The following is a 21,429-nucleotide window of genomic DNA, read 5'->3' on the forward strand; positions in this document are numbered from 1 at the left end:
AGAGGACAACAAAGCACAACATGAGCTTGGATGGAGACATTTGTGTTGACTCTAACAGGCTGAATGCTGCTGCTTCACTGGAGCTCACTGTTAGATAGAAGTGTCAGTGTGAAGAGGAGACGCAGCAGAAAGATGAAGACTGACAGGAAGAAAGCAGTGAACAGACTGTTGGAGCTGCTGTTAGTGGACAGGACTTTATTCAGTCTCTGAGGACCAGATTTGACTTGATGAAGCAGAGAAACACAGTCTGATGTTTCTGTCACACTCACTTCATCACACAGCTCAGTTGACAACATTTGGAAGAATTTGATAGAAGCCTTCCTTTAGTAAAAGCACCAATAAAACACCATGAAAACACCTCACTACACACAAAACTGCAGTACTGGCAAATTGGACATAAAGTCTGAAAAGTCAAGTACTTATTGTGCAGAAAAATTTCCCATCAGTGTCTATGGATCAATATTACTGCTGCACATGTTTAAGGCTGAGCTCATTTCAAATCCTTTCTATTGTGTTGAATCTGCAGTAATGCATCATATTCTATAAAATCATATGTTTGTAGTGGCTGTCCTGTGAGGACCACGTATCTCTAAATAAACAGCTGTTAATGAGCTCACAAACACAGGCCCACAGCTGGATTTGAAAAAGTCCATTCAATAGAAAATCAACAATCACAGCTGGATTCAAAGCTTGAGCTCTGTGTGACATGGTTACCTGTCAGTATCTACAGGGGATTCAAATATGAAGGAAACATGAAGGTGGTGCATTAGAAAAACTGCTGCTTTCAAGTGCAGAGCAACAAACTATTTGAACTGATCCAACTTATTAACACAGACAAAGATTTGTGGATCAGCTGCTGTAACATTTGTAATGAGCATTAATATTAATAAGTGTGAGTGAACAGAGCTGCTGAAACAGTGAAACTCTCACTGACTGATGTTACGTGAGGCCTTGTTGGCTCATTGTTAGTTGGCTGCACTGAAACAGAAAATCCAGCTGTTAGTCATAATGTTTGGGTTTGTAAAGCACTTTATAACTGAGGACAGTGTGGAGGAGAGTCTGTGTGAGTCAGCTGCACCAGTGCTTCATGGTTTGGTGTTTTTAACATAAAGTCGTCCCTGTAGATGCTTTTAGTTTCAGTGTCCTTATTTTGCCCTCAGTTATTGGTTCTCACTGTCTCCAGATCAGGTTCAAACACAGAGGAGATCAGGGCTTTGCAGCTGCTCCTAAACTGTGGAACAAACGCAACATTAGAGACCTTCAACAGCCTCCATCCTCTTCCTCTTCTCCTTATCCCAGCTAACACAGAGAGACACTCACAGCACACAGAGAGGAGTGTCGGGGGAAAGGCCCACTCAGGTGGTGGAAATGACCTCAGAACTTGTTGCTGTGAGGCAACAATGATCAGCACCACCATCCTGTTTGTTTCACTCATGGTTCTCATTTTATGTTTTGGTTTTAATCTGTTGAATTATTTCAGGACTTTGACTCATTTAAATGTGCATCACTTTGGTCAGCAGCTGTTTCAGTAACACTTTATAACACGACCTGCAAATAAGGCACAAGTAGCCTGTAGTTACCTGTAAGTTTGTGTAACAAGTAGGTTTGTACAGAAAGAATAAAATAATTACACTGTAAGTACATTTAAGTACAGCGTCAGTCATTTTAAGTGCTGGTTATTTCATGGGAAATTTCCAGAACAACAAACAATATTCCATCTTTGTACTTTCCGGGCCGCGGCTCATATTATGGAGCGACTCAGCCTCAGCCTAACATCCTGGTATTTTATAGCAAAGGACGCTAAGAAAGGAAATCCAGCCACACTGTAGCGACTGTCTGCATTGTAATCAGGCTGCAATGTAGGGAAGTGTCTACAAAGAAGCTCCAGCTGAAAGGATTTACAGCAGGTTAGTGTGATGACAGATAGAGGTGTAAATGTACTGACATGTAAAGAGTGTGTTGAGAAGGTGGAAGAGTGACGTGTGAGCAGCAGGATGGCTTCATGACAAGAACAAGCACTTCAGATGTACAGAGAAGGTCAGGAGGAGCTGCACTGTTTCTGTGTGCATGCAAACAATGGTTGGTGCAGTACATGTATGAGGACAGAGAGACAGTGGGAAGGTTTGCAGTAGCAGGGAAAGATGGGTTCCTGCTGGGGCTGGGATTACATCAGAAATCCACTCTAAGCCCTTCTTGTTAGCAGTGCTGATGGACAGGCTGGCAGATGAGCTCAGGCAGGAGTCTCAGCAGCTCTGTTTGCTGAGGACATTGTGATCTGTAGTGAGAGCAGGAAGCAGGTGGGTGGAGGAGAGCCTGGAGAGGTGGAGGTATGCTCTGAAGAGAAGAGGAAGGAAAGACAGAATACATGTGTGTGAAGAGCTGCAGATACGACAGTGAAGATGAAGGAGTCGAGGTGGTGATGGTAGATCAGTTTAAATACATGAAGTCTCCATACAAGCAGCAAAGTCCAACAGAGGTGAAGTGACAGTACAGGCAGGATGGAGTGGGTGCACACATGTATCAGGTGTGATCTGTGACAGGAGGACAGCAGCTAAAGTCAATATGAAGCTTTACAGCCTAGTGAGGCTGTGATGATGGAGACATGACACAAAGACAGGAGGCGACCTGGAGGTGGCCGAGTAGAAGATTTGAACAAGTGAGCAGAATAGAAAGGATGGAAATGAGTGGGTGACAGGGACAGCTCAGGCTGAGGAGTCTACAGGACAAAGATAGAGAGGAAGGCTGAGACTGATGGAAACGTGCAGAAGAGGGACGCTGGATATATCGATGCACCATGTTGAACCTGCAACTACCAAACATCAAGTGTTTGTATGGAAACCTGAAACAGCCCAGGAATGTGTTCATCCATAATATTTGTGTTATTAGTCTTCTATAGTCACCTGAATACAACACAAATAACACACAAGCCAACAATCAGCAGTGTTTGTGTTACGTTCAGTAACCATGAAGCACAACTGCAAACATTTAGTATCACAAGTAGCAGCTAAAGCATCAAATAAATGTTCCACCTCGTATATTTACACACAAATGTTGTGTTTATTTTTACCTGTGTGTGATTTTGATTTTAGCCTCATCATTGTTTTCCACAAATATACTGCACAGCATCATTTCCTGCTTCTGTTTTTCACACTAAATCTCTCAGCTTGAAAATAATTGGTTGTTATTGGTAGAAGTTATCAAATGAAATGAAAATGATGAACAGACTTAATAACAGGACTTCAAAAAGCTCAAATCTGGAACCTTTGGTTTGTTACTGGATTAAATGAAGACATTAACTGACCTGACATCTGATACTCTGTTTTAGTAAACCCATCTTTTCTCTACTCAGCAGTTTAGTTCTTTTATTGTTGTAATCAAAGCCTCAGGTGGGATGATGTCATTTCCTGTCAGCAGAGGAAGCAGTTGTTGTTGACGGTCGCTTTGCAGCCACAAACTCTGCACAAGCAAGAATAAAGAGCATAGAAGACTTCAAATCCTTCCTGTCTCACAGTGTTTTTATCAGCTGATGCTCTAAAATGTTTCCTGATCGTTCAGAGCTGAAGCTCCGCCCACGTCGTTGCTTAGTTACAAATACACAAGTACATGATTGGACCTTAATACAATCAGACATCACAGCACAGCTTTAACACAGCACTGTTTTTAAGCTGTTTCTAATATGACAAATAATATTGACAGATTGAGTCACAGATGTGTTTGATGTATTTAATCAGTCACAGCACCAGTGTCCCTCACAGCTGTGGATGTGTTCAGCTTCTCCTGCTGGGTTCACTTTATATACAAACATGTGTTTATTCTAAATATTACTTTCAGTTTGGTATTATTAAGTTTACATGGACAGTTTAAAAAGTGAACTTTAGCCTTAATGAGCTGAAGCTGTAACATTGAATGAAACAAACATGTTTGATGTTATTTTTCTGTTGTTGAATATTAAATCACTTTATTACTGAATGACTGTTTCTGTCTGTCTGATGACATCACAGTCCACACTTCCTGTTACAAATCTGAGTCACTTTAGTATTTCCCACTCAGATGATGTCATTTTAATGAAGCACTCTGCCGTCCTATCTAATCACAGTCCCAGTCTGAACCATATACTATCCACACAACTGCTTACTGGCTTCATATTATGTGGAGCACTAAAAGCAGCCTTTCTGTCGAGCTACTGGGAATCTACAAAACCATTAAAGAGGACAAAATGATTCTGTCTGTAGTCGCAGCATCAGATTAGTGAAAGAAACTAAAGTACTAAAAGAATCAAACTGAGTAAACAGATTGAATTGAATGTTTCTTTCTTCTTTTAGTGACGAGCCCTGATCATGTGACCCACAGGTACAAGTTATTATGAAAAGATACCAGAAAGTCTGTCGCCAAGACAACCAAGTATGACAGTGTGAACAACACAACCCTGTCACACAGCAGCATCACTGTGAGCTGCAGCATGTGCATTTAAAACACTATATTTATGAAGTTATGCTTCTATCTTACTGTCTGTAAAATATTCTGTGGAAATGACACGTCCACACTTTTTAATGGGCCCACAGTAACCAGAGATCATTAAAGCTGCACTAAGGAAACAAAGAGCAAAGACTTATAGTGTTATATCTAAGTTTGCTCTGTGACATTCATTTTGTAACACAGCTTGTAAAACTGTTGCAGTTTCCTGTCACTTGCACATGGATCCTTGTAAGAAAGCTCATTTAAATGACTGTGAACAGGGCTCGGTTGTTCTGATGTGCTGGGATTTGACCACAGCCTCCTCCAGGGTTTACTGACAATGGTCCAAAGAAGAGAAGCTGTCCAGTGAGCAGCAGCTCTCTGTGTGGAAATACCTGGTTGGTGTGGATGTTTCTAGCAGGAGAAGCAAATCTGACATCATCTCAAAGCAGTTCTTCAAACATGAAAATCACTTCACTGGATTCAAATTCATCAAGTCTGGATCCAATAGAGCAGCTTTGGCTGTGGTGGAAGTGGATATTTGCATCATGGATGTGGAGATGACACGTGTGCAGTAACTGTGTAACACTATCATGTTAACATGGTGAAAATGTCTCCTTGTTAAAACTATACTACAAAGAATGAAGCAGCTCTGAAGGAAAAAGGGCTCCAGCCCATTACTAACAAGGTGGACCTAATGAAGTGGCCAGTAAGTGTGGTAGTAATGGCTTGTTTGTAAAAGCCAAAAATCAAACACATGATTTTAGCTCTGTACATTCGACTTTTTGGGTCTCCAGATGATAATGAAACAGATGTATTTACATGTATAACTGCTTATTCAGTTCCTGGTCATTGTGTTGACTCTAACAGGGTGAATGCTGCTGCTTCACTGGGAGCTACATCTGCTTAGATCTGTTAGATTCTCCACATGAACAAACTTAGTAACTTATAGAGCTATAACATTGCTCATGTGCTTGCGGCGCTTGCGGAGGAGCTGAACCACTTCTTTGCACGCTTTGAGGCGAAGGGACCAGAGGCAGCAGCAGCAAAAACATCAGACAGCAGCAGCAGCCCAAGCCTCAAAGTGCAGGAATATGAGGTGAGGCGCACACTGAGGGCAGTGAACCCCAGGAAGGCCGCCGGACCAGATGGGGTAACCGCAAGGGTCCTTAAAGAGTGTGCAGACCAGCTGGCTGGGGTCTTTACTAAGATCTTCAACACTTCACTGTCCCAGTCCTGCATCCCGCCGTGCCTAAAGTCAGCCACAATTGTCCCACTGCCAAAGCATACTAACATTAGCAGCCTCAACGACTACCGACCAGTTGCTCTAACACCTGTTATAATGAAGTGCTTTGAGAAACTGGTCCGACGTCACATCATGTCCTGCTTGCCACCCACACTCGACCCGCTCCAGTTCGCATACAGAGCTAACAGATCAACTGAAGATGCCATTGGTACAACGCTCCACACCACCATCTCTCACCTGGAAGTGCAGGGCCGTTACGCCAGGCTGCTCTTTGTTGACTTTAGCTCTGCTTTCAATATGATACTCCCGGACAGACTAATAGTTAAACTGCTGGAAATTGGACTTCCTTCTACCACCTGCTGCTGGATCAGAGACTGCCTCTCAGACCGTGTACAGAGAGTCAGAGTGGGGCCTCATCTTTCCTCAGCCCTCAGCCTTAACACCGGCTCCCCACAAGGCTGTGTACTGAGTCCCCCACTGTACACTCTGTACACACATGACTGTGTCAGTACCCACCCAGACAACGCAGTCATCAAGTTTGCAGATGATACCACCGTGGTGGGGCTCATCTCAGGGGGAGATGAGACGGTGTACAGAGCTGAAGTTCAGAGGCTGTCAGATTGGTGTGTAGATAACAACCTGGACCTCAATACCACCAAGACAAAAGAACTGGTAGTTGACTTCAGAAGGAGGAAGTCTGAGCTGCAGCCTGTCAGCATCAACGGGGAGTGTGTGGAAAGGGTCTCCAGTTTCAAGTTTCTGGGTGTGCACATAGACACAGACCTCCAATGGAGCTCTAACACCTCTGCGATTTAAAGAAGGCCCAAAAGCGTCTCCACTTTCTGAGAATCCTCAGAAAAATGGACCTGAAGAAGGAGCTGCTGACGGTCTTCTACCGCTGCTCCATTGAAAGTGTGCTGACATATTGCATTGGTGTTTGGTTTTCCAGCTGCACCACAGCACAGAGAAAGGCACTCCAGAGTGTCATCAATATGGCCCAAAAAATCATTGGACATCCTCTTCCCTCCCTGAAGGACCTGTACAGCACTCGCTGTCTCAAGAGGGCACGCAGCATCCTACGGGATTGTACACACCCAGGACACCGGGTGTTTAAGCTGCTGCCGTCTGGCAGGAGGTTCAGGCTGCTGAGGTCCCGAACAAATAGACTCAAGAACAGCTTTTACAACAGGGCAATAGCCCTAGTCAATGCTAACAGCTGACCTGATTGGCTACCTGCCTGGACTTACCGTTAACAACGGTAAAAACAGTAATAATAATAATAATAATAATATTTATATTCATAACAAGGTGCAATAATAATTAATGTGCAATAATAAGAGCAATACAAATACACTTATTCTTCTTTTTTATTACTAAGTTATTATACTGTGTTGTTGTAGTTGTTTGTGTTGCGTTGTGATGTGTCATATCGTGTCGTGTTGTGTTACATGTAGTGCCGACGTAGGACAGTTTTCCAATTTCATTGTACTATTGTACTATGTATGACTGTGCAATGACAATAAAGAGTTATCTTATCTTATCTTATCTTATCTTATCTTAACCCTGATTAGCATCTCCATTTTAATTCACTGAGTCTCACTGAAACACTGATGCTCAGTGGGCTTAGCTAGTAAACTACATGCTGCTTTCAAGTGCAGAGCAACAAACTATTTGAACTGATCCAACTTTATTAACACAGACACAGATTTGTGGATCAGCTGCTGTTTGCTGCTATAGATATAATCCAGCTGATGTGGGAGAACTACATGTGACACTTTGATGCAGCCATGAATCTGACTGATTTCTTTCCATTTTCAAAGGTTGATGCATCAGTTAAAGTCCTTAAAAAGCTCAGAAATAAAGAGAAAGGTTGGTTAAAGCAAAGAGAGGCACTGGCAGCATTTAAGACACTAAACAAGAGAAACAGATCAGAGAACATCAGACTGAATAAGTGGAATAAAGTGAAACAGAGAACTAACGCTCCCTAAGAATGGAGCTGTCAGAGGAAGAGAGCAGCAAACTGAAAGTCTCTGTTAGCTGCAGAGCTCTGAAACTTCACACAGCTTTGGATGATAACATGGAGAAAGGATGTGGAGATTTTCACAGTTCTGCTAGAAATCATCTTCTAGTTATTGTGACTCAGATATGACTGATTATAGATGAGGACCAAAGAAGGTTTTTACTGAGATTTGAACTGACTTAGCTTAGCCTGTGTTTTAGCCACATGCTAATCAAACACATGTTCAGAAACTAGAAGATGTTACCTTTCAGATGAAGTCTCACACATGAACTTTGCTCCTACAGTTCATCTGCTGAAGCTTTTACATTTGGCTGGAAATCAAATAAAAACCAAAACAGCCACAAACATCAGACATGCTAACACTGTAACATTATTGGATGGAGCCACTGAGACTGAACCACCATCATGAGTCTGACCTTTGACCTGTATCTACAGCACTGACCTCTGACTTTCAGCTCCACTTGTTTCTCCATCAGGGTGTTTCCCTCCCTGCTGTAGACGGTGCAGGTGTAGGTGGAGTTGTCTCCATCTGTGGGGTGTTTCAGGGTCAGACTGAGGTCTCCAGGTTCCAGGACCTTCCTCTTCATGGTCGTTCGGTCTCTGTAATCCTCATGTTGTTTTTCAGGCTGGTCAGAGCCGTTCTCATACACGTGGACCTTCCTGTTGTTTTTGTCCTTCCACTCCACTTTAGCATCTTTAGGCAGACAAACTGTGGTTTTGCAGATCAGCTGGACAGACTCCACCCCTGAATCCACCCCCACCCAGGGGACTGACAAGACAACAAAGCACAACATGAGCTGTAGTGAAGGTTACTAATGTTCTCCTTATGACCTGTTACAGAGGACTTATTCCTGTGCTTGTCCTGTTAGACCTCAGTGTAGACACAACATTTTACTACAAACACTAGAAAACACCAGAGTTATTAAAGGAAATTTACTGCAGTGGTTTGAATCATATCTGATAGATTCCAGTTTGTTTGTGTAAATGTTTCCTTCAGACACAAAAATTATTCATAGATTTGTATCATTACCATGCAGATGATGCACATCTGATTTTTATCATTAACACCAATTAAATCAGTTACAGGACTTAAAGACATAAAAACCTGGATGACCTGCTTCTAAATTCGTCCCATGGATCCTGGATATAAAAACAAATCCTATTGATACAGTTTTATTAACACGCGGTGTTTTTTCAAATGATATCAGTGTCCACTGTGTAATCGCTGCAGTCAGACAGCTGGAACAGAATCCACCTCTTTACTGATGAGGATGGAAATACTTTAATGATGTTTTGATAATAAACATGTGTCCATCATTAAATTTAGAGTAAACCATAGAAACAATGCTGGGGTTTCTCCTCAGCTGTCCAGCCTCCTTAAACAAAGAGATGCTGTCTGGGCTCAGACCAGAGAAACTAAATCTGAGGCAGACTGTTTGATTTTTAGACCCTTTTTTTCTACCACTCAAAAACCACTAAACATCTGAATGATCCAAAACAAATTAGGATAATAATGAAATCTTACTATGAGGATATATCCACCAAGATGGCTGCTTTTGTTTGAAAAGACTGATGTACTTTGCTGAAAAATGTGACATTTAAACTGCTTTAATGAACATTTTGTTTCTTCGTGGTCTTTATTTGAATGTTTACATCAGATTTCAAACAGCTTATTGAACAGGAGGCTCTCTGTAACCACTCAAACTCAGTCTGTGCTTCAGGCCTTCAGCTTTTCTCCTCTGAGTGTCCTGGAGGTCCACAGGACCTTAAATCTGTTGGATCCAAATAAATCTGCAGGACCAGATCAACTTGATCCTTATTTTCTTAATAAGATGTTACAGCAGAACTGCTAACTTATATTTTTAATTTCAGCCTTTGAACAGTGAGATCTCTGAAATATGGAAACTTGTCCATGTTCTCCCTTTGAAAAGAGACGATCCTTCAGATGTTCATAACTACAGGCCTAAATCTAAATTGTGTGCGTTTAGTAAAAGTTTACAAAAATCTTATTAGAACAACTAAAACATGTTCTGTACAAAAATGAAACTCTTTCTCAGCATCAGTCAGGATTCAGAAACCAGCCCAATAACTGCTGCTGTTAAAGTGCTGAACGACATCATTGATGAGCTGCTCTTTGTTTTGGCTTATTGAAGGTTTTTCACACAGTTGTCATTTTAGTAAACAGACTAAACAATGTTGGTCTCTCTGTAAAGGCTGTGAGTTTGTTTTTAACTCATCAGTTAGAACTCAGTGTGTCCACGTTGTTTCATGTTAGGACCTCTGTTCTTTTCTCTATAAATACATAAACTCCATCTTTATGCAGATGACAGCTTGTTCGTCTCCTTCAGTAAAACAAACCTGTGAATTTCTGAAGTCTTTGATGTTTTTCAGTCTCATTTAACTTAAGTTGGTGTTAAATGCAGAGAAATCCAAGTTCATGTTATTCTCAAACAGCAAAGAGTTGTTATCTACGTCTCCTGAGAACAAAACCATTCAAAGGGCTGAAACTGAAGCGGTCACATCTTATAAGTATCTAAGTATCATTATAGATCAGAGTTTGTCATTTAAAGCTCACATTGAAAGGATCGTGTCCAAGATGAAATTTAAAAATGTAAATTTTGGGCATAATCTTCTTTCTTCTCCAAGTGAGGAAAAACTTCATCTCTGTAACTGTTTATGTTTACTGGATTTCAGTGATCTGCACCCATCCTGTAGCTAAACAGGTTGGATACTGTCCATCATTGTGCTTTATGTTTTATTGTTGGCTGTGGAATTTGTGTACATCACTGTTCTGTGTGCGCTGCTGCTAAATGTCCATCTCTGTATATCTGTAGATTTTCCTGTTTGTTTGGTTTTTATCTATAAATCCCTGTTTGGGCTGCTTTAAGTCCTTTTTTAAGAAGTGAGAGAGCAGCTCTTTTAGTCAGTGTGATGCTCTTGTAATAATCTGTTACTTCACATGTTTGTATTGTTTCTTTACTTGTCATGTGTTGTATTTGTTGTAACTTCTGTTGGTCTGGATAAATTGCAGATAATGAAAGACCAGCTTGTCCACATGCAGCCTCTGTGTCAGATCAATGCAGTGAAGCACACACACTGTTTAGTAAAGTCATGTTGTGGAGCTGTTTCACTGATCAATGACTGAGTCTGAAGGAGGTTTTCTGACTTCTGGAACAAACCTGGAAGTTTCTCTTCAGCTCTCTGTATCAGCTGTTTGTAACTCTCAACTCTTTCAGCTTCTGGAACAAGTTTGTGTGAGCCGCAGTCAAGGAGCCACCAGAGGACACCTGCTAACCATCGGCATTATGGGTAGTGTAGTAGGAGACACTCACCTGACATGAAATAGTGCCGGAAATGAAATAAAAGACCCCCAGAAACCACAAGAAGAACCAGGAGAACCAGGAGAGCTTTGGCCCAGGATGGAAACCGTTCTGTGGAGGAACACAAAGAACAACATGACCTTTGACCTCTGACTGAATGAATTAATTTAACTTAACTTTACTTCAATCAAAGAGCCAAGATGGTTATTCTGACAGTGTTAAAATAATAAAGATTTATCTCAGTGATGTCTATAACAGGTGTTTGTTGCTGACCTTTGACCTGCAGCTGTACATCACTCCGACTCAGTTCATCTCCAAAGTCTCTGATGGAGCAGGTGTAGGTGGCGCTGTCAGACAGTTGGAGGTTGGTCAGGTTCAGGCTGAGGTCTCCAGTATCCAGAGCGTCAGTCTTCATGGATGTTCGGCCGCTGTAACGCTGGTTTTGATCTTTCAGTTCGTCTCCTTGACGCTGACGCTGGTGGACGGTTGGAGGACTGAGGTCGGAGCGACTCCACAACACTGAGGGGTCTCGAAATCTAAAAGTGGGAAACTGACAGGGCAGGACGAATGACTCCCCCTCATACGACTCCACAGCTGAGGCATGCTGGGAAACTGAGGACACACAGACAGAGACTCCATGAGTCACTTTGAGGTAAAGATCAGGTTTAGACACATTTACAGAAACCAGGAGACAGAACGACAGAAACATTCAACATTTTAACAACTCACAGATAAAACAGGAAGAGGCAGGAAGTCCAGAGGAAGTGGAGGAACGAGCTGATGTGAGTCTTTAAAAGTGATGAATACAAGGTTAAAGTCAGGTCTGTATCTAACAGGCTGCCTGTGCTGTGAGGATGGACTGATGAGGACTCGTCTCTTTCAGTTTTTCCTTATTTTCCTCTGACTTATCGATCCAGTCACTAGTTAGCTAACATAAACTAATGTAAGTCTATTAGCCCCAACCAACCAACCACATGACGTCACGTCCCGCACAGACACAAAATGGCGCTAAACATGTTTATAAAACTTCACTTTAAGCACTTATTTCTTAAATCCAGCTTCACAGACAGAGTTACATCTATGAGCAGGGCTCAGTGCTGTAAATTAGTCTTTATCTGTGTGTCAGGTTTCATGTGCCCTTTCACTGGAGAAAGTACGACTGTAGGACCTTTGAGATCTGTGTGTCCAAACAGAGCTCAGGGTCAAAGGTCATCCCCAGTCTCTGAGTGGAAGTCCTGATATTGGAGGACAGATTTTCAAGATTTTTGTCCAAATTAAAGATTTGAGGCAACTTAAAGAGCTCACATGTGAAATCAGTGAGGTGAAGGAAGTTTGTGAATCTGATCTATTTAACATCAGATTCAGATTACATCTGTGTTACTGCCATCAGTGCAACATACAGCTGTGTATCATCCACATGACAGTGGAAATAACAGTATTTACATCTGAGCTGATGGAAGGAGACGGAGAATAAAATGGAGCTAAGAACTGAGCCCTGATGAACTCCACATGAGAGGGAGGCTGAGGATGGGGAGAATCCACCTATTAATACAGAAAACAATCTGACTGATAAGTGAGAGAAACCACGTAAGATTTCATGATGGACCACATCAGGTCCAGAACTGAGATCCAGAAGAATCAGTAGAGATCAGAGCTGTTTCTGTGCTGTGGGGAACAAACCAGAGAGATTTCTAGAAATATTTCAGCTGCTCATGTGAAGAAGCAGGAGACTTTTCAAAGTCAAAGGAGTTTGCAAAGAAAAGCGTCTGGACTTCTTTGAGTTGCTTGAAGACGTTTCACCTCTCATCCGAGAAGCTTCTTCAGTTCTAAGGTCAAATGGCCGAGAGTCCCAGATTTAAACCCAGTGGGAGTATCCCCCCAAGGAGGGACAAAGGACCCCCTGGTGATCCTCTAATCACATGCGCCAAGGTGTGAAAGCGGGTGTGGGACCTAATCAGCCAGAGTTTCGGGTGAGCTCATTGTGAAACCTGGCCCCACCCTATCATGTGATTTCCTGAGGTCAGATGGCCCAGGATGTGAGTGGGTGTTAAGGCGTCTGGGGAGGGAACTCAAAACTGGATTATAGATGGCAGACAGTTGGTGTCGTAAACCACCGCCTCTGTTCAAAGATGGTCGCTCACAGTGGACATAAATGGCTTCTTTCACTCCTCTTTCAAACCATCTGTCCTCTCTGTCCAAAATGTGAACATTGGCATCCTCGAAAGAGTGACCTTTGACCTATAGATGCAGATGAACTGCTGAGTCTTGTCCCGTGGAGGTGGCTCTTCTATGTTGTGCCATGCGCTTGTGAAGTGGCTGTTTGGTCTCTCCAATGTAGAGGTCCGGGCATTCCTCGCTGCACTGTACAGCATACACCACGTTGTTCAGTCTGTGTTTTGGAGTTTTGTCTTTCGGGTGAACCAGTTTGTGTCTGAGTGTGTTGCTGGGTCTGAAGGACCACACACTCAGAGGGCAGAGACAGCTAAGAAGCTGCTGCTGACTCTGAGTTTAGATGCTGAGATGGATGCAGGTTTGTGAGCAGGAAACAGAAGCAGGGATGGAAGATAAGATCCTCGTGACCACAGACAAGAACATCAAGCATGTCAACATGATTCAGAGAGATGCCAGAGAGCAGCACACGCTCAGGTCACTGCAGAGTTTCACCTGCAGATAAAAATGTTTGGTGTCCATCAAAGGAAAATCAGCAGGACTGTGATTTTACAGCATTTTTATAAGTGCACTTTCAATTAAGATTAAATACATTTGAGTTTGTCAAAGTGCCAAAATAACAGGAACACAAACAGACTGGTGTAAATTCAGCTCACACAGACTCTTTGTGTTCACTACATGCAGACCAGCTGTGCTCATATGTGCAGTTACAGCTCATTTAGAGGCAGGAATATCCTGCTATGTCCCTGTTAGGACCTGCTTCTTTGACTGCTCACCACTCAAACAGCTTCATGACATTAGCAGTAAGAGCAGATGTGGATCCACAGCAAACATGTATGTTGGTCACAATCAATGAAAGAAGCTCAGAAAGCTCTTCAGTAAAACCAGTGTTAGAAATGAAACACACAGCACAGCATGCTGGGTAATTACAAGGACTCCCATCAGGCACAGGGAGGCACGTCCCCCTAACTACTCATGCTGATTAACACAACACACACACGTTACATGCACTTCTCTCCACGACCACTAGATGTCTCCACACTCTGTGCTGACTCCAATGAATGATCAGAGCTGCTGAGCCTGTTTGCAGACAGAGGAGGAGCTCCTGGTGATCCGTGTGGGACTAAAAAGCTCTGATAACGTCCATCCAGCAGCTGATAACAGGGACATTTGGTGCCATGTCAGAGCTGCACAGTCAATCATCAGTTTGGCTCTTTAGTTTGAAGAGTTCAAAGCAGCAGCAGAGAATCTAAAGTGTGTCACACAGCACCAAGTTTCCTTTGGTCACATATGAAATGTGAGTCAGAGCTTCAGCTACACAACAACACACACACAGCAGCTGATTGTAACATGAGCTCATCTGAAAGCCACCAAGAAGAATCCAGTGATTTGAAAGTTGCTGCTTTGGATTGTTAGTTTGATCTGAATCAGAATCCAGTGTTTGATGGAAATCTCCTCCTGCTGCACTTCAACACATTAAAGAGAGAGAGATGATGATGAGAGCAGAGAGAGGAAGGTGTACTTACCGTGCAGGAGGATCACAAACACCACAAACATCTTCATGTTCCTGTCAAACTCAGAGACTCTTTAAAAGCCCTTCAGGACATCAGCTCACAGCAGCTCTCACTTTCCTCTGCTGATCATCTACTGACACTCTCACACTGCTCACACTGTCACAGCTCAGAGTTCAGCTTCACACTTTGTTAAAGCACATCTGTGGAATGAAGTCCGGCCGGCCACAGATCACTTCTGAGGAAAGAGGAGGACGTCGGCTTTCCTCCTAGTTTCACGCCCGAGCGCTCCGGTTGGAGGCGGCTGCTGCGGCCTCACCCTGACACGCACAAAGCTCCGCCTTCAGTCCTGACACTGAAACATCCACTGTAGCTACAATGATGCAGATGTGACCCTCAGCAGCTGGATTTCCTCTCCATAGATGTGTTTCCATGCAGATCATGGACATAAAGCAGCTCCAGGATGAAGAGTGTGAAAGAACTTCTTCCACTACAGTATTCATTACAGCACTGTGGCACTCCACAAACCCTCACACTGTCTCAATCCCTGTTTCCAGTTTGACTGAGAGAAGGCCTGAAGCCCAGCCAATCACAGGACAGGAAGTGATCAGCTGACACAGTGATTTGAAGCTGTCAGGGTGAGGCTGCTTCATGCAGGTGTGAAACTATGAGGAAGCTGAACGCCTCCTCTTTCCTCAGAAGTGATCTGTGGCAGTCTGCCATCATGTTTGGCTGCACACACTAAATGTGACTCACTGAAAGCAAAACTACACGTACACAGGTGTGTATCAGGTGACTCATGGAGGTGTATTTAATGTTAAGTTTGGATGAACATGTGTGTAAATCTTAAGTTTGTGCCTGTTGATCACATCATACACAACTGTAACTCTCAGGAGGCAAAACTCATTCAGGTTAATACTGTAATGTTACATTATTAGTGTATATTTATTACATAGATTCATAGTAACTGATGACAATTCTAACAGCTAATTAATTTACATAATACAAGTAACAAAAACCTCCTCTTCTCCAGAGTTGGGCAGTAAGAACTTAAGTACAATTTTCAGGTATTACAGGAGAGGGAGAGAAAAAACACTGAGGATCTGCTCCAAACCTGCCTAAATAAACAAACAAAAAACAATCAAACACACACACACACACACACACACACACACCAAAACCAGACAGAGAAACCGCAGCCATGGTGCTGAAGTCACAGGGGGCCTCAGTGAGGAGCCTGCAGGATCCCAGCAGCTGGCTGCGCCAGAGCAGAGCACGCCACAGGCCCAGAGATCCAAGACCCAAGCAGGGGCCTGACAGAGCCAGGGGGGCCAGGCCCCACCAAGCAGCCATTAGCCAGTACATACCCAAGCACTGAGAACCACCAACTCACCAGAGGATGGGGGTACCAGCCACAGACAGAGTGCGTTGGGGGGAAAATAGTGTCTGTTTTGATAGTTTATTAGAGATTTCCATCATGAATTCATTGTGTTAACTGAGCACAAGTTCAAAGACCAAACACAACTAAATGACATGTGTTTATCATACAAATATAAAAGGGTGTTATAATAATATGTGGCTTACACGCCTGTTAAAACCTGCCTGGTGACAGATGACACTGACAGTAATCTGTGCTTTGATTCAACCTGAGAGCTGCTGATGATTGAACTGCAGATTTAATGCAGGAATATTTCCTGTTTGAACTCTTCAGGGACCCGTGTATTTCCTGAGCAAACACTCTTCTCCTCATGCTGCTGCTGTGCTGTCAGCTTTAAAATGCAACAATAAATATTTCTATTGATTTGCACAGAAAGCTTTTAAAAAGCAACAGAACAATAAAAGCAGCAGCAGCTCTGACTGTGTTCATACCAACTTAAATATGTCAAAGTCAGGTTTGTGTTTAAAACAGATCACTGAATATTTGAGTTACAAATCCACAGATTTAACTACATTAACTTAACTGTGGTATAAAAACTGGATTTATTGACTGCTATGTAGCAAACATAGAGCTCAGTTTAACAAACAGAGTAGAAAGGTCTGTATAAGAATGAAGCTGCTGATGCAGGACTGTACACATGTTCCTGTTTAGAGGCAAAGTCGCCCTCTACAATGTAGCAACAGGAAATAGAAATATAGTTTTATTTTCCTTCTTTTTCTTCTGGTTCAAGCTGAATACAATTAGAATAAAAGAGTTAGACTAAAGTTTGTACTCACATATACTGATATGATTTTATCATTATGTTAATACAGCACAAGGGTCAGTTAGCTTTGCACAAAAATAGAAACATTGTTCAAATTTCCTGCTCTGACTTGGCCTCAGGATGTCTAGAAGCAAGAATCAAGCGCACCCAAAGGAAACAAGCACACCAGTGGTCACGTGCTCAGCACACAGAGTGGGAATGACTGAAGGAGCTGCTGTAACGCAGCTATAATGCAGTTTTGTGTGATTGAGTGAGTTGATGAATCTGTAAGTGTTCTTACTTTGGCAGATTCATTAACATGATACTGATTATAATCTGGCTGTAATCTCCTGCAATGACTACAATCAGCGGGATGAGGAATAAAGGACTTTTCTATGGTTTCCTTTAACTGTTGCTAGCTTGTCATATTTATGCCTCACTATTAGCAACTTGTAAGACATGTGCTATTTAGCCAATGTTGGGTCTGCAGTGACCCCTTGTGGACATTGTGAGATATTGCTTGTGTTGAGTAGATGATGTGTTGTGATTGTTTTCCTAGTTATCTATGACTCTACTAATTATAAAATTGCCCATTTCTGTTTCCAGAAAACCATGTTTATAGTCACACGTGCTGTTTACTATAAAACAAGAAGTTCAAGTTTGGCTGCACCGAATTCAGATTAAGCCTCACAAACATTTTCATGTAAACAAATCTTTTGTGGGACTTAATTAAAGACAATTAACAAACTCCTGGACTGCTGCAGTCTTTCTGACAGAAGACTTAGACCAGACTTGTGTCCCCAGTATAAATATATTTTACAAACATCCTTCAAAGAGCTACTTTTTACTTTCTTATTTTAAGTACATTTCAGAACCGGTACTTTTTTACTTTTACTTGAGTAAAGAAGTTAATTCAGTACTTCTACTTTTACTGGAGTATTTTTAATAGTAGTATTTGTAGTTGTACTTAAGTACTGAATGTCTGTACTTTGCCAACTCTCCTCATGTCCTGATGTGTTTACCTGTCCAAGCTGCACAGGTGAGTCTGACTCTGTGAGCTCAGCAGGATTCAGCCTGAAGCCTCTGCAGTGAGACAGCACCCTGACCCTCACACTCAGCTTTTTATTCTGCTTCTTATTACACTTAATGGTCTGTGTTTGATATGTGACTCACTTATATATTTGTTATTGTTTTAATCCACAGCTCAGACTGTTCTTTTAAATTAAACCAATTGTTTCCTCCTCTTGCTGTCAGTGTGGTTACTGAACATGAACTCTGACCTCTGAGTGAGAGCAGCACAGACTGAATACCAGGATAACAAACTGACATACTGTTTTGTTTTTACATGTATTATTATTATTATTATTATGGCTGTCAGCGTTAACGCTTTAATGCGGTCATCACAATTTACACGATTAAAATTTTTTAATGCACTCAACCCATCTGGAGCGCAGAACGTAATATAATAATTAGGGCTGTCAGCGTTAACATGTTAAAATGAATTAGCCGCGTTAATGCACTACCTACTCAGAAAAGACCAAAGCAGACCCCTGGACAGGGGTCAGCCAGCAGACACAGTGCAGAAGCCCCAGGGGGCCCCAGCGACGTGCCCGCAGGCTCCACCGGCACCCGGCTGTGCCAGAGCAGACCACGCACCAGGCCCAGAGTCCTGAGACTCAAGGGCCCCCCACACCTCAGCAGGGCCCGACAGAGCCAAAGGGGCCAGGCCACACCAAGCAGATGCCGGGAGTGACTCAGTACACACCCGAGCACCCAGCCCTGGACAGGTGGACTGAAGGTCCACCAGTGAGACACGAAGACCCAGGATCCTGATCTCCATGGATGGAAAACAGAAATTTAATCAAGTGGAAGATCTTTCAGACTCATTGATCCAGCTCATTCTTTGGATATAATTAGAACTATTAGTCAGCATCATTTTGTATTTCTTTTGGAAAATCAAACACAAAAACATTATTATATTGTGAAAAATACTGACAGCCACCAGTGCTCCCCTCAGCCTCCCAGTAGATGCACCTCTGGTCTAAATGTCAAAATCCTTCATCACTCTGTTCTTGTGTATTGTTCACAGATACTCCTCTCATGAGTGTAAAGAGTAACTTGATTATTTAAAATTCCCTAATGCACCAAAGGCTAAATAGATCATATATATAGTTATCCATGTGTAAATAATTGTTGAGAATACATTTTTTAAACTCAAATGAAGCTGGGACTCAAACAGCAGAACATTGTTTCTACCACATTTGGATATAATGGTATCTTTAAAAATTATATTCATCATCATTATTATTATTATTATTATTATTGTTGTTGTTGTTGTTGTTGTTGTTGTTGTTGTTGTTGTTGTTATAACAACTGAAGAAGCTTCTCGGATGAGAGGTGAAACATCTTCAAGGAAACTTAAAGACATACAGAGTTTTTCTTTCCAAGCTCCTTAGACTACGATCTGCTGTAGTGAGATCTAGCTTCCACCAACTGCGCCTTATCTCCAAGGCTAGGCATTATGTTCCACATGAGGACCTGGAGAAGCTTATTCATGCTTTTGTGACCTCCAGGCTGGATTATTGTAACTCCTTGTACTACGGTCTTCTCTCTTCTCTTCTTCTTAGACTGCAAACAGTCCAAAATGCAGCAGCCCGCCTCTTAACTGGTACCAGGAAATTTTGCCCTATTACTCCTGTTCTAGCTAGCTTGCATTGGCTGCCCATAAGGTACCGTATTCAATTTAAAATACTACTCCTTACATTCAAAACTATTAATAAATTGGCGCCAAGTTATCTTAGTGAACTTCTCAAACCACATACTCCGGCTAGAACACTTAGATCTGCCACTCAACAACTTCTGATCCAACCCAGATCTCGGCTGAAGTCCTGGGGTGACCGTGCGTTTGCTCTGGCTGCCCCGGTACTGTGGAATACCCTTCCTCTCGACCTCCACGCATCTGATTCCATTGTACTGTTCAAATCAAGACTAAAAACCGACTTATTCAATCTTGCCTTTCCCTCTAGTTAATATTTCTTGTATGATTTTATACTATGCACTTTTATGCTCATTTAATTTCTTGTTTGCTCTGTACCTGTTGCTTTCCTATGTATCAGTGACAGCTACCTGCTCGCATACTTAGTACTTGCTTTGGTCCTATTTCTATTATCTTCCTTCTATTCCTTATGTTACTTGTTAAGCACCTTGGCATACCCTTGGTTTTTAAGTGTGCTTTATAAATAAAGTTTATTACTACGATGACTGAGAACCTTCACAGACATTCCTGATTATTATTATTTGCTTTCTTTCATATTTATGCCTTTCAGTGTTTTTATTTAATTGTTCTCCTGGTTTACTAAGTTGTATTTGACATTTCTGTTCAGCCTGGAGCTTACAGACAGATTTACATTTCCAAATATCACTGTGTTTATTTCCGGTTTGTTGTCACCGTTGATCAGGTGCACCTGTGCTGTGTTTAGAGCGGAGAAACGGAGCTCACAGGGCTGAATGAGCTCGGCTCAGACCGGAAACAGCGCAGACACGAGGCTACTTTAGCATGGTTAGCTAGCTCTGCCATACCGGAAGTGTCCAATCTGTGACTACAAAGTCCACAGTCTGTTAGTCTGGTCTGTTTCTAACCTTCCCTCATACTTTTACTATTAAAGCCTCATCATTAAATCTGTATTTCCAACACTGTGTGACTTTCCATGACGTCAGAGGCGCGAGCTGCACCTGAGTGTAACACTTCCGGTCACAGAGGACTGTCTGCGGAGCTGCTGCAGGTTAAACAGAGACTTTCTTACCGTTCATGAGGAGCAGGAACACCACCAGCGTCTTCATCCTCCTTTAAAAACAACTCAAACCGACACAAAGTCCCGTTAAATCCTCTGCTGACCCAACGAACCCACACCTGGACACACCTGCAGCTCCCAAACACGCCCACGCACAAAGTTTACTTTCTGTTTAACAGGAAGTCTCCGTGTGTCGCAGATATCAGATAATAAAATGTGTGTGAAGTAGATTTTAAATAAAACGTATAAATGTGGCACATGAACACAAACAGCTGGATCATTGTGGTCTGACAGGCCTGTTAAAGAAAGTCTGAGGCTCAGTGATGTTTGTGTGAATAGTTCATGGAGCTGTGGATCACCTTCATGCAGGAAGTGAACTTTGTTATGGTGAAATTATAAAACCTTTTACATTTAAAATATGTTTTATAAAAATAAAACATTATTATAATTATTATTATTATTAAAGCTTCAGCCTTTATAGTAGTGAGAGAGTTAAACTGAACGCATCCTGTTAACATCTGATTCATGAGGCAGTAATAAGATCTGCCACAGATTAATAACATAATCTGAGTTATGGCATAGCTTTAATAAATTACAGTCGTATCATAACCTGTCATTAACTTTCACTTAAGTCATAACCTTCATAAATTTGAGATCTGACTTTTATAAATGTGAAGTGCAGGACAGAGTCACACATTTTCTGCTGGGTGAAAATGTTTTACATGTTCAAGTTGTGA

At 42.1% G+C, this 21,429-nt stretch overlaps 1 protein-coding gene across 2 annotated transcripts; it reads right to left on the reverse strand.

Moving 5' to 3' along the window:
- Nucleotides 1-999: 999 nt before the first annotated feature.
- On the reverse strand, nt 1,000-21,006 carry LOC102083007 (coxsackievirus and adenovirus receptor). Of its 2 annotated transcripts, none has more exons than XM_019356423.2 (5): nt 20,705-21,006; nt 11,315-11,653; nt 11,054-11,152; nt 8,164-8,490; nt 1,000-1,231 (listed from the first exon to the last, which is right to left on the reverse strand). In XM_019356423.2, exons 1-5 carry the CDS (start codon nt 20,739-20,741, stop codon nt 1,227-1,229), a joined length of 807 nt encoding a protein of 268 aa, XP_019211968.1. In that variant the 5' UTR covers nt 20,742-21,006; the 3' UTR covers nt 1,000-1,226. The 2 variants fall into 2 exon arrangements, with proteins under 2 accessions (XP_019211968.1, XP_019211967.2); XM_019356422.2 differs by lacking the exon at nt 20,705-21,006 and adding an exon at nt 14,737-15,478.
- Between the last annotated feature and the right edge of the window lie 423 nt (nt 21,007-21,429).

The sequence above is a fragment of the Oreochromis niloticus genome, unplaced genomic scaffold, assembly GCF_001858045.2.
Source record: "Oreochromis niloticus isolate F11D_XX unplaced genomic scaffold, O_niloticus_UMD_NMBU tig00008099_pilon, whole genome shotgun sequence".
Lineage (NCBI taxonomy): Eukaryota > Metazoa > Chordata > Actinopteri > Cichliformes > Cichlidae > Oreochromis > Oreochromis niloticus.

Excerpts from the sequence above, each read along its gene's own strand:
- LOC102083007 (XM_019356423.2), bottom strand. The coding sequence starts at position 20,741 with ATGAAGACGCTGGTGGTGTTCCTGCTCCTCATGAACG. Across the intron at positions 11,654-20,704 it reads GTTCCTGCTCCTCATGAACG|TTTCCCAGCATGCCTCAGCT; the intron begins GTAAGAAAGTCT and ends GTGTGTCCTCAG. Across the intron at positions 8,491-11,053 it reads CCGGCACTATTTCATGTCAG|TCCCCTGGGTGGGGGTGGAT; the intron begins GTGAGTGTCTCC and ends TTGTCTTGTCAG.